This window comes from Athene cunicularia (assembly GCF_003259725.1).
Source record: "Athene cunicularia isolate RWA chromosome 3 unlocalized genomic scaffold, athCun1 chr3_part1, whole genome shotgun sequence".
Taxonomy (NCBI): Eukaryota; Metazoa; Chordata; class Aves; order Strigiformes; family Strigidae; genus Athene; species Athene cunicularia.
The window spans coordinates 91,215,698-91,228,696 of NW_020799097.1; the positions used below are offsets into that span (position 1 = coordinate 91,215,698).

The following is a 12,999-nucleotide window of genomic DNA, read 5'->3' on the forward strand; positions in this document are numbered from 1 at the left end:
CGGGAGCTGGCCCAGCAGCAGCATGGAGCTGAGGGCTGCGTACCCGCCTCCACCATGGCCGCCGCCGTTAAACGGCAACGCTGGTAGGGCCCACACATCTCTCCCGCCGCGGCGCCCGGGGCGGGGGGGTGGCAGCGGGTCTTGCCTGCAGAAGCAATGAACAGAGTGAGCGGGGTGGATGAGAGAGGAAGGGCCGAGAGGGAGGTGTATTCATGAGGGTGGTGGGGGCCGGCATGCTGCAGAAGGATCGTAGCCGTTTTAAGGCGGAAGGAGACGGTGAGCGATGAGGCCGCCGGTGGATATAAAAAGCCGCCGGTGGCGGGTGTAGCTCTTTTGCCGGTGCCTCACCCTAAACACGGTGAGCATCCTCGGCCGGCCCGGGCCTGGTACCCCCATTAACACCCCCCACCCCCCCTTTCTCAGGGCTAATAGCCTGTGCTTGCCTTGTAGATGCCTGAGGAAGTGCAGCACAATGAGGAGGATGTGGAGACCTTCGCCTTCCAGGCGGAGATCGCCCAGCTCATGTCGCTCATCATTAACACCTTCTACTCCAACAAGGAGATCTTCCTGCGGGAGCTCATCTCCAACGCCTCCGACGTGAGCCCGGGCCCCACTCGCCTCTGTGGGGGTGGTCTTCCTCTGCATGGGGGGGCTCAGGGGAAGGCTGCTGTCAGCCTAGGTGGCCTCCAGGGCTTGTGCTGTGGGTGGGAGGTGGCTGTTGAGGAGGGAGGCCATGGTGAGCATCATCCTCTTCCCTAGGCGCTGGATAAGATCCGCTATGAGAGCCTGACTGACCCCTCAAAGCTGGACAGCGGTAAGGACCTCAAGATTGACATAGTTCCCAACCCCCGAGACCGCACCCTTACCCTGGTGGACACTGGCATTGGGATGACAAAAGCAGACCTCATCAACAACCTGGGCACTATTGCAAAATCTGGTACTAAGGCCTTCATGGAAGCCCTGCAGGTGGGTTGCCTTTGACTGTATGGGTTTTCTAGGGCCTGGGCCACAGGCTTTCACTGGGGTGTAACCGCAGCCTTGCTGCGGGACCTCTTGGCCTACCTGAGTGTGCTCCCCCACCTTTCCAGCAGTGGGGAGGAACTGAGGGTAGGGCTGGCTGCCTGTTGGCACTTGCCTCTTTTTCTCTACATGCTGACCCAGTTCTTTGCTGCTGTGAATCAGTTACAGACATCTCCTGTCTCTTCACTGGTCTATCAGTCTTTCTCTGCTTTCACAGGCTGGTGCAGACATATCCATGATTGGGCAGTTTGGTGTGGGTTTCTATTCTGCCTATCTAGTGGCTGAGAAGGTGGTCGTCATTACCAAACACAATGATGATGAGCAGTACGCTTGGGAGTCATCAGCTGGGGGCTCCTTCACTGTCCGAACTGACCATGGTATGTATTGTATGAAAAACTTGAAGTGTATTTCTCTGCTAGAAGCACCCCATTTCCTGGTGCTCCCTAGAGCTGTGCTGCATTGTCAGTCATGCTCGTTAACGTTAGGTATCAAGTAGTGCTCAAGGAGCTGCTCCCACTTGCTCTCTGCACTTTTAACACTACTGTTTGTCTTCCCACACCATAGGCGAGCCCATTGGACGGGGCACCAAAGTGATCCTGTATTTGAAGGAGGACCAGACAGAATACTTGGAGGAGCGGCGTGTCAAAGAAGTGGTGAAGAAGCACTCCCAGTTCATTGGCTACCCTATCACGCTCTATGTATGTAAGGGAAAGACTGTGGGGACCCACTGGAAAGCTGGAGGCAGGGATGGGTGGTGTTGGGAGGAGAAGCCCAGAAAAGGGCAGAATACAGTCTCTTCTGTTCCCTTCCATAGCTCCTGGCTGCTGGGAATTGAGCAGTAGTGCTCCCAGCTCTTGTGGCCAGAGGTGATTTGAGGCTGAGGGCTTATTGGAGATGAAGGTGGTGGGTATCTAGCCACACTTTTGGTCTTTGATCTGTGTAGCTGGAGGTCATCTAAACCAGCCATGGAGGTAGGTGGGTTTCCTGCCCCCTTGTCTCAGACACAGCTTTTGGTTGCACGAGCTGTGGAGGAACTCTGAGGGATGATTTCAGGAGAAGCCCTGGTTCCAGCTGTACATTTGTTGGGTCCTGGAGGACATGTATTTCATCTGGAGCAAAAGGATTCAGGTAACAGTTGCTTGGGGCTAAACCTGACCTTCATCCCTTTCTCTACAGCTGGAGAAAGAGCGTGAGAAAGAGATCAGTGATGATGAGGCAGAGGAGGAGAAGGGTGAGAAGGAAGAGGAAGAGTCAGCATCCAAAGATGAGGAGAAACCCAAAATTGAGGATGTGGGCTCTGAGGAGGAGGAAGAGGAGGGAGACAAAGGCAAGAAGAAAAAGACCAAGAAAATAAAGGAGAAATATATTGACCAGGAAGAGCTGAACAAGACCAAGCCTATTTGGACCCGCAACCCTGACGACATTACCCAGGAGGAGTATGGCGAGTTCTACAAAAGCCTCACCAATGACTGGGAGGACCACCTGGCTGTCAAGGTGGGTGCTGGGCCACCCTGGCTTGCAGAGGGCCCCTTACCAGCCCATACTCAGAGTCACCGCATGGTTGTGCCTCAGTGGCACAGAGGGCTCCTGGGCTTCTTGGTGGTGCCTCAGCCTGCACTGTGACTCCCTTGCAGGTGGAGAGGTTGGCAGTGCCAGCCTAGAAGCAGGGCAGGAGGGTGTTGGGCCTCAGAGGAGCATGAGTTCTCTGTTCCAGGCCTGCTAGATGCCAGAGACCCCTGGCATGTAGTGGGCAGTGGGGCTGAGGAGGGGGAAATGCTGGAGATCCTGCTGTGCCCCCCTGCCAGCCCCAGTGCTGAGGAATGGCGGTTCAGCCTGCCCACAGCGGGTCCTGGGAGAAGGGTAGAAGGAAAGTACCCCAGCAGCTGTTTTTCCTTCCTGGCTCCACAGCACTTTTCCGTGGAAGGGCAGCTGGAGTTCAGGGCCCTGCTCTTCATCCCGCGCCGTGCCCCTTTTGACCTCTTTGAGAACAAGAAGAAGAAGAATAACATTAAACTGTATGTGAGGCGTGTCTTCATCATGGACAGCTGTGATGAACTTATACCTGAGTACCTAAGTAAGAACCTACCTCCCTTAGCCTCCCAGCGTGGAGCTGGGACCCCCATAGCTTGTGGTACCATTCCCAGTACAGAGCAGCTGGATGAGGCACTTAGCTGGTGTGGGTGCACATCAGCCAGTGTCTTAGAACTTTTCCTCCAGTGATGAAGCTCACAACTGTTAACCTGACTCCTGTTTTCACTTTCCCTACTTAGACTTCATCCGGGGTGTTGTAGACTCAGAAGACCTGCCTCTGAACATCTCTCGTGAGATGCTTCAGCAGAGTAAGATCCTCAAGGTGATCCGCAAAAACATTGTGAAGAAATGCTTGGAGCTCTTCTCTGAGCTGGCAGAGGACAAAGAGAACTACAAGAAATTTTATGAGGCCTTTTCCAAGAATCTGAAGGTGAGCTGGGCACCCTGCACCCGGAGGAGGGAGGGGCCTGTGATCCATCTGCCTGAGGAGCAATTTTATCCCTGTGCTATGTCATCTCTGCATGGGTGTTAGGATGGGGGGGGGTCTCATGAGTGCCCCAGAGAACCTGTGTGTGGGCAGCTGGCCCCTCTGGCTGCCCTAGGCCCAACACTCAAAGGGGTGGGCAGTGATGGCTGTGCCTCGGGGTGGCCAAGTGTATGCAAGTCCTGTCCTGGAGGCTTCATGCTCCTCTTCTGCCCCCAGCTGGGCATCCACGAGGACTCAACCAACCGGAAGCGCCTTTCGGAGCTGCTGCGCTACCACACGTCCCAGTCAGGTGATGAAGTGACTTCGCTTTCAGAGTATGTGTCCCGCATGAAGGAGACCCAGAAGAGTATTTACTACATCACAGGTGAGCCGGAGCTCCTCCGTGCCCTAGTGAGGTGGAGGCAAGTTAACCTGCCTACAAGCTCTAACTTCAAGGGCCTTCAGCAGGCCCTCCCTGTTGAATCATGGCCCATCCCTGGGGGCTGGGGAAAGACTGCCAGGCCTAGAGCCCTGGCTGTGGCTAGGGGTTCTAGATGACTGGTGTTGTTTGTCCTGCTGAAACCAGCTCTTAAAATCTGGTGACATCTTGTTTCTACCCTTCTTACAGGGGAGAGTAAGGAGCAGGTTGCCAACTCGGCCTTTGTGGAGCGTGTGCGGAAGCGTGGATTTGAGGTGGTGTACATGACTGAGCCCATTGACGAGTACTGCGTGCAGCAGCTCAAGGAGTTTGATGGCAAGACCCTGGTGTCAGTCACCAAAGAGGGGCTGGAGTTGCCTGAGGATGAGGAGGAGAAGAAGAAGATGGAGGAGAGCAAGGCCAAGTTCGAGACCCTCTGCAAACTGATGAAGGAGATCCTGGACAAGAAGGTGGAGAAGGTGAGATGTGCAGAGGGAGCTGGGCCCTCTGTGAGGCAGGCAAGGGCCCCAGCTCAGTGCGTGCCTCTCATCTCCTGCAGAGGAGCCGCTAAAGGAGACAGGAGGTCCCAGCATGTGCCATCTTGCTCTAAAGCAGCCAGGCTGCAGGTGAGGGGCATTGACCCAAACACATGTATTAATGGGAGCAGGTAAGTGCAGGAGACGTGCAGTGGGTGCTGAAGGTGCTGGCTGAGCTGTCCAAATGAAGTCTGTGCAACAGTCCTGGAGCTGCTTGGAGGATCTCTGCTTGCTTTGGGGTGTCCCCAGGTGAACCTGGGGTACTACGTGCTGTAGTTTGGCCTGGTCCAGGCTGTATGTGGACCTTGCTCAGCTAACCCTTGGCTGCCTTGGCAGGTAACCATCTCAAACCGGTTGGTCTCATCTCCCTGCTGCATCGTCACCAGCACCTATGGCTGGACGGCCAACATGGAGCGCATCATGAAGGCTCAGGCGCTGCGGGACAACTCCACTATGGGCTATATGATGGCCAAGAAGCACCTGGAGATCAACCCTGACCACCCAATAGTGGAAACCCTCCGCCAGAAGGCTGATGCTGACAAGAATGACAAAGCTGTCAAAGATCTGGTGGTGCTGCTCTTCGAGACTGCTCTGCTGTCCTCTGGATTCTCCCTGGAAGATCCCCAGACCCACTCCAACCGCATCTACAGGATGATCAAACTGGGACTTGGTAGGTGACTGTGCAGCTTCTCAGGCCTGGAGCAGGTCCTGAAAGCAGGTCAGCTGGTGAGGCTGGTGTGTCTTGGGGCAGGGGGAGGCCAGCAAGTGGGCCATGCTGGTGTGATGTGCAGAACTGGCTGTGTACATACAGTGGCTAGAGGCAAGTGGAAATCTGGAACAAGGTGCTTTGGGAGGGCTCAGGGCTCTGAGTGGACCATCCTGTCCACTACAAGACCAGGAGCCACCACCAGGCTGCTCAGATGACAAGCTGAGGCTTTTTATTTCTTCAGAGGGAATGTCAAAAGTCTGTCATGGGAGATGTGACCCATCCTGGTGAAACAGCTTGTGCCTGCACCCAAGTTTTTTCCTCCAAATTGCGTATTTGGCTAAAAATGTAAATCGAGAGGTGCTGTGGCTTGGCCTAACTACTGGATGCAAAAATAGCCCTGTACCTCAGGCTGTGGGTAGGAGCCAGCCTCTGCTCTGGGAGAGGCTGTTATTCTGGGATCAGGTGTCACTTGGAGGCCTCATCTCTTCCTTTCCTCCCCTCTCCCAGGCATTGATGAAGATGAGGTGACTGCAGAGGAGCCCAGTGCAGCTGTCCCTGATGAAATCCCCCCTCTGGAGGGAGATGAAGATGCATCCCGCATGGAAGAGGTAGACTAGAGGAGGAACGCCTCTTCCCGTACCTGCCAGGCCTCTGCCCCATGTCATGTCTACTTAGAAGGGAGTCTTCTCCCACCAGCTGCTACTGACTTCTTGGTGGTGGCTTTTTTTTTTTTTGGTTGGGGTTGTTTTTGGCAGGGTGCAGGAGGGCATGATTCCCTGTTTGTTGGTAGTGAGTGATTCAGGCAGCTTGAGGCCTGTCCATTCTGTCTTGTGTAGGAACAGCTGGTGGGGAGTGGAAGTGAGGAGGCATTGGGATTCCCCTCTCTCCCCAGCTGTGGGGTCTCCCATGTTCCCAGTAGGCATCAGACACTGCCCTTGTTCCACTGGGCTGGGAGAGCCCTTCCTCTGAGCTGCTGCCTCCCTGAACCCCCAGGGTAGGACATTGTATTTTGGTTGGCTTGTTTTTTTTTATTATTTTTCTGTTGTTTTGTTCTACTGGAATTAAAGTATTGAAGAATGTGACTTACATGGTGGGGTCCCTTGTGTTTCATACCAACCATATGAAGGTCTCGGCCTGTGCCTTGAGGGTACTGGGCTACTGGTCTCCCCTACCGACTGGTTTTCAGAGCCCTGCTTTAGGGGATATCTACCCTCTCCCTGCCCAGGCACCATGACCTGCTGTGCAGGTGGGCTCCTCTCCAGTGCGCAGTTCTCCACCTAGAGTGATGCCTGCCCTGCAGCCTGGGAACAGACCTTTCCACACTGCGCCTGCTGGCTGGGCAAGCTGTGCCAGGAGCCAAGCGGGCACTGCTGCTGGCTGCTCTGGCCTTGAGTGTCCCTGGGGCCAGGAGCTGTGGCAGGAGCCATCTGCCTCTTCCCCTGCAGGGCGGAGCAGGACTGTACTAGAGCTGCCTCTCTTCAGCTCTTAGGCCAGAAGATGACTCCTGCTTCCAGTCTGCCCCTTCTGGGCTTCTGCAGCCCTGGGGGGTTTGGCAGTGTCCAGCCCTGGCTTTTGCCTTTGTGGGAGAAGCCTGGGCCATCACCTCTGATTCTTCTGCCCCTTGCACTTGAGCCACTGAGCTCACACTGAGCAGCAGTTTGCCCTCTGCCACAATGGCCCCTGGGGTTTGTCAGGGAAAAGTGATATCAGCATCAGTTCTCTAGCTGCTTGCCAGCAGCCACAGGCACAAAATGGAGCTGAGTTTAGCTGGTGTACATCTTCTGCAGGCCCTGCTGTGTCCCTCGCTGCACACCAAAGCACTGTGGAGCACTGTGCTGCCCCTATGGCAGCTGTTGGGGTGCAGGCTGAGGCAGTGCTGGAGCTGAGCTAGCAAATGCCTTCAGGGTGGTTTTCTTTCCCTGAGACAGGAGGGGAAAAAAAAGGTTTAAAAGTAAAGAGTTCTCTCTGGACAGGAAGGTTTTGCCAAATAACAAACCAGTGAAGTCAGTTCTTTTTAACTTGAAATGCTTTGGAATTTTTATTTCACTATTTTTTTCTTTAAATCTACATTTAAATTAGAAAAGGTATCTCATTCCCAACTGGGCAATCTATTTTTTTTTTTTTTTGACTAAAGAAAAAAATCCATTTTCAGGCTGTCAGCAGATGCTGAGAACAGACCTTTAGGGGGAATTTGTAGGGGCAGGATGAAGGGCTGTGAGGCTGCACAGGCACTTTCAAGGGCTTGGAGCTAGAAAAGGAACACAGGTAAAACTGCTGGAGAGCCAGGTGCTCTGAAACCTGGGCTGTGCTCAGTGTCAGCTCTGTTATTGCTGCTGGCTCAGCTAACTCAGCACTGTGATAAGCAGCTCCTGTTTCTCCTGTAGTGTTCACCCAGGTCTCCCCTTTCTCTGGCTGTGAGGCCAAGGCCTTGTCTCTGACCTCAGACCTCTCCCAGACTTGACTCCCTAGCCAGGTTTTCCACCAGGCCTCCCCCAGGTACCATCCACACCCCAAGCCTCCCACGGCTGTAGCATGGGGCCTGTGGAGCTTGCGGTGGTGGGGAGGCACCCTGTAAAGGATGGGCTCCCCCATTACAGTGCTACAGCAGTGGTGGCCCCGGCTCCTCCTCTAGCTACATGGGCTGTAGTTACACCCCCTGGGGCTGCTTAAGCTGCAAGACACAGGGAACCCAGGAGCCAAACCCGACTCAGTCTAACAGCTCCTCCACCTGCCTGCAGACACAAGCAGCAGGTCCTGACCTGGCTATACTCCCCAGCCCTGTGTGCAGGGATCTCACACCAGGCCTTGCAGCTTTGACTGATACCTGCCAGGGCAGAGCACCTGTCTTTAGAAAGGAAAACCAACTTCAGTTGTCCCAGAGAGGCTAGGGACACAGGAAAGGTTGGGCAGTCTCCCCTCCTTCCAGGTACATGGGGGGGGAAAAAAAAAAATTTAAAGAAACCCAGAACATTTTCCCCCAGGGCACTATATGCAGCATAGTTTTAATTTAACGAGAAAAAAGTTGCCTTTCAAAAGTACCAAAACCTGCTGGCTTGTCAGTCAGGTTGTGTTGAGGAGAAAAGGGTTAACCAGCAAAAGCCCAGCTCCTGGGGAAGAGCAGCTTTCATTGCTCCCTCCCCTGATGCCTGGGGAGCAGGAACAAGGCTCACAAGCGGGCATGCCCCATCTCTTGGCCCCCTGGGCACAGTGGGGCTCTGGCCAGTCCCCAGGAAAGCTGGGGCCGATACCTCCAGTTGGCAGGCAGAAGAGGGGCTGTTTGTGCTTCTGTGAATGGCAACTGCAAAGCCCAGAAACTGTGGCACTGAGACACCCCGAGGTGATGCTGGGGCTTCTGGGCAGCACAGCCTTTGGCCTGTGACAGCAGCGGATATAACCAAAAAGCAACTTAGAACAACTCAGCAAGCCATGGGAACCGTACTGGCCAGCCTCAGTCTCTGCATAAAAATCAGTCTGGGCTGAGGGAAGCAAAGAAAAGTGTCTCAAAGCAGGGGCAAGGAACTGGTAAAACCAAACAGGGAGGTACCAGTTCTTAACTGCAGTGCCCTCCCAGAGCAGATCCAGGCTTGGGGTAAGACAGGCTGGGGTCCATCCCTTAGCTGGGCCTGTCCTACCTGAAGTACTCCTGGGAGGGGGGCTGAGAGCTTCCCCATCTTGGGATAGGCTCAGCTTACGACTTGCCTCACATAGAGGTGTTCTAAACAGAAAGCTAGTGTTTTGCTTGCCCTTTCCTCCTGCTGAGCTCTGCAGCAGTGACAGAAACGGAGGAGCTTTAGCCAGAGGCAAGACAGTACCAGGGAAAGAGCTCCCTTGTTCATCGGTGACTTTGGAGAGAAGCCACAAGACAGAGGTGGGGCAGGAGTACCAGCAGCTGCACACCGGTTTTCCCCAGGATGCGAGCCCCCAAGCCTTTGTCTTGGCTGGAAGTCTTTGACCCATTAAGGCAAACGGAAAGGTTTGGAGCTGTGGCAGCCCAGAGCATTTCCTGGGCTTGTTCCAGCCCCTTCCCTGGAAGAAGCAGGTGGAAAAGTGAGTCACTGGTCCAGCCTATCCATACCCCACCCTGCTCCTCAGCGGGTTCTGAGAAATCAAGCAAGTACCCTCGAGCGGAGGCAGGACAGCAGGCATGGCTTAAAATGCCATGGCCCCAGCTCCTTAGACCTTTTGTACAGGGGTCTCGCCTGGCGGGAGCTTCTTACTGCGCTTCTTCATGCGGCTGCGGGCATAGACGCGGAGGAAAAGGGCCATGAAAACAACGGCTACACCCAGCCCGCCCACGACAGTGACTGAGTGCCCATAGATGAGGCAGGAGAGGAGGATGGCAAAGGCCTGGCGGAGTGTCATGATGATGGTGAAGACGGCTGCCCCGAACTGGTTGATGGTGCAGAAGATGAAGAGCTGGCCGCAGGCGGAGCACACCGAGAGCAGCACAGCATGGGCCATGAACTCTGAGTGGCGGGCCATGAAGCGTACCGACTCCAGCAAGGCACCCTGCTCCAAGAGCGAGCCCACCGTGAAAAGGCAGGAGAAGACGTTGACACCAAACATCATCTGCACGGGAGACATCTTGTAGGTGAAGAGGGCATCCTGCCAGTTGGAGGTGAAGCTGTCGAAGATGATGTAGCCGGCCAGGAGGACTACACCTGAGAAGGTGGTGACGGTGGACGCGTGCCTGTTGGGACCACTGGAGAGCAGGAACATGCTGATCCCCATGGAGATGAGGGCAGCAGTCAGGTACTCCCAGTACTCATAACTCTTGCGCGACACCAGTTTGCCCATCATCATCACTGGGATCACTTTGGAGGCCTTGGCCAGCACTTGGGTGGGGAAGCTGATGTATTTGAGTGCCTCATACTGACACCAACTGCTGAGGATGTTGGAGAGGGAGGCAAAGGAGTATTTGTACATAGGAGCCCCGTGGCGTGGCTGCTTGGTCAGGGCACAGTACAGACCAGCTGCCGTGAAGGCCAGGATGCGGTTCATGAACACTAGGAACTGGGAATCCTTGAACTTCTCACCAGGGTCCGTTTCAGTTGCACCATACGTTCTTGTCATCACACGCTCCTGGAGAACACCCCATGTGAGGTAGGAGACCTGCGAAGGAGGAGGAGCACAGGGAGAGTCAGGACCCACAAGGGCAGCTGCAAGCAACCACGGGAAGATCAGACCCCTTGCTTGCCCCAGCAGTGCCTCATCCTTGGCACGGCAACGCTTCTCAGCTACTGGGAGATGGGGTCACCCCCTACTCCACCCCTCTGGGGGAACCCATGTGGTTACAACCTGGAACGTCTCATCCCAAACAAAACCTGCTTGGTTTACAGGTTCTTCAAGGGGAGAGAAGCCCACAAAGCAAACATCCTGGTGATCAGTGAGCCGTTACGCTTTAAGCTGCCCATGAAACCAGATCGACAGGCTCAGAGATTACCGATGCACAGCTGTGGTTTTGGTGCCAGCTCCCTGCGGCAGGTCCTGGCAGCTTTCCCAGTGGCCTCTGCATTGGTTTTCACTTCCAGCTCCCTAGGCCTCGTTCTTCCATCCAAATCTATTCTAGTTTCAAACCCAGCAGACGAAATTGTCCTCTGGGGATGATCACTGTTCTGACTGTCACCTTCACTACTTCTGGTGCAACAGTACCAAGCCCCTCACAGAAGTAACACAGACTTCCTCTCACCACACATTCCGTCCCAAGAAATGGAGGCACAGAGACACAGAAGGACTTGGTGAACCACAGCAAGTCTGAACGGGCTGGGATAGTAGGCCAGAGAGTGGGTGTCTTCTGCTGGCTGCGGGATGCATGGCTTTTTCTATCACAGTGCCCACACTTCTCTTTTTAGCGCTCAGACCTAAAAATCTGCCCTTCCTAAGGACACTCAGGCTGTAGCTGAGACTTAGGAAAACTAAGATTAAAAAGTGCTGTTTATCTGTAGCTGAATTCAGTATTTCTCTCCAGTATTTGAATCCAGTCCATCAAGGCAGGACACATTAGCCCCAGATGGTGACCTAGAAGAGAGCCTGGAAGATAGCAGGGCTCAAACGATCTGCGGCTCTGACATGAGCACCAGAAGAAGAGCAGCCCTAACAATCTGCTGAATCACAGAACTTATCGTACCCATGGCTGCAGAGGACTGTGATCAGATGGACAGGAGGCCCCAAGCCAGATGGCACCAGCTAAGTGGACAGCCCTTAGAGGTGACAGAGCAGCTCTGGTGGACCTAGCCTGGTTGAGAGGCTGTGTCCCAGCCTCCAACCCTGCCCCGATCAAGGACAGCACTGTGTTCTTGGTCTTCAAGGAACTGACAGCCACAAACCTGCTACACCACATCCTCCTCTCAGAGCAGGATGGCCACACACAGATGCACAGGGCTCCTACCTGTAGGCCAGCAGCACAGAAGAGCAGCTTGAAGACCTGTTGGGCTGTAGAGGACTCTGTGGGCTCTGCTCGGGGTGGCAGGGAGCCATCCTCCTGGTGCACAGACTTCACCTCAGAGCCAAACACACAGGATTTGATGACAGGGAAGCAAATGCCTCGGCCTGAATGGGGTAAGAGAAAATAGAGACAGAATTAACCACAGCCTGGGCACCACAAGCTGCACCAGCTTGAGAGGTGAAGCCTCCCTCCTTATTAGCCCCCACCTCTGCTGGTGTGGAGACCTCGAAGGAATTTGTTTCAGGGTAGCATCTAGACAGCTCTGGGATGCAGCTCTATGAGCAGCTCAAGCCTGGTCTGACAAAGCAGGCTGGGGAAGCAACCTGTCAGCACTGAATGGGGTTGGCCAAGGGGGTGCAGAGAGCTCACAGGGAGGCAAGGATGTGGAGGGGAAGCTTCTGCCCTTACCTGTCTCCAGATAATTCCTTCTCTTAAAGTACTGGATGAGGAGGAATCCTGGCACCACGATACTTGCGTAGCCAGCAGCATTAACAAAGAAACGGAAGAGCCAGAAGTCTACCCATGAGTCCTGCAGGGCAGGAGCAATCTCTTCACCAGTAGCCATCATAGGGAGGGATGCCAGCACGAGGGGAAGGCAAAATCTGCGGAGAGGAAGAGGCGGGTGGTGGGCTACTGGTGTATGGCCAGCTCTGCTCCACATGCCTGTGTCACCCACTGCCTGGCCTGCTCCCAATCATCAAGCAGCACTCAGATCCCACCCCAGCAACAGCAGTGATGACAGCAGCACGTGGAGTAGGAAAAGCCCTCTGGAGTTGAAGAACACAGGCCAGACATTTATGTTGACTTCTGTTAAGGGTGTTTGCTCTGGCTTAGGAACACGTGGACTTAGAAATTTGAATTTCCAGGATCTGAGAGAACACTTGAACACTGCTGTAACCATGTGATTTTGACAATGCTCTTACTCCAGGAGCTCCTCACACCTCACGTTTTGAGGTTGAACTTTAGTGCAGCTCCTGGGTGGAAAAAGAAAAGGTCACTGAATGGAAAAAGCAACTCCTACTACCTAACAGCTCATGTTTCAAGCCTGTGGCCAGAACAACCTTCCTCTGAGAGCAAATGGTTCAGAGCTTCCCCCTCCAGCTGCACCAGGTGAGTAGAGGGGGGCTGTAGAGGGCTGAGATTGCCAGCCTCCCCCACCTCCCTGAGCAGTCCTGGAAGGGAGTGTGACAAGGCATTCCCCACAGCTCAAATGAAATTACCAGGGCTCACCCACTTGGCAAGACACAGCCAAAAATCAAGGCTGGGAAGGAACTTTCTTACCATCTGGCTCACAGGGATTTTAGCAGGACTATCCGATAAGGTATAGGTAATATTCTTCAGCTATAACTCTAAGGTGGTGACCTAGCCAGCTTT

At 54.4% G+C, this 12,999-nt stretch overlaps 2 protein-coding genes across 4 annotated transcripts in view; one reads left to right on the top strand and one right to left on the bottom strand.

The window, feature by feature from the left end:
* Positions 1-240: 240 nt before the first annotated feature.
* HSP90AB1 (heat shock protein 90 alpha family class B member 1) lies at positions 241-6,266 on the top strand. Its single transcript, XM_026844128.1, has 12 exons — positions 241-358; positions 451-597; positions 760-966; positions 1,238-1,397; positions 1,585-1,718; positions 2,197-2,514; positions 2,929-3,094; positions 3,291-3,481; positions 3,755-3,902; positions 4,146-4,414; positions 4,808-5,141; positions 5,688-6,266. Exons 2-12 carry the CDS (start codon positions 451-453, stop codon positions 5,795-5,797), a joined length of 2,184 nt encoding a protein of 727 aa, XP_026699929.1. The 5' UTR covers positions 241-358; the 3' UTR covers positions 5,798-6,266.
* Positions 6,267-7,305: 1,039 nt separating this feature from the next.
* SLC35B2 (solute carrier family 35 member B2) overlaps positions 7,306-12,999 on the bottom strand; it is a 7,161-nt gene continuing 1,467 nt past the window's right edge. For 2 of the 3 annotated variants that reach the window (XM_026844131.1, XM_026844132.1), the window contains exons 2-4: positions 12,034-12,227; positions 11,569-11,729; positions 7,306-10,292 (exon numbers count right to left, since the gene is read on the bottom strand). In XM_026844131.1, coding sequence (XP_026699932.1) covers positions 9,354-10,292; positions 11,569-11,729; positions 12,034-12,193 — 1,260 coding nt within the window. In that variant the 5' untranslated portion in view covers positions 12,194-12,227 and the 3' untranslated portion in view covers positions 7,306-9,353. Of the gene's footprint in view, positions 10,293-11,568; positions 11,730-12,033; positions 12,228-12,344; positions 12,991-12,999 lie in introns of those variants that run through there. The other variant, XM_026844129.1, reaches the window with a different exon arrangement.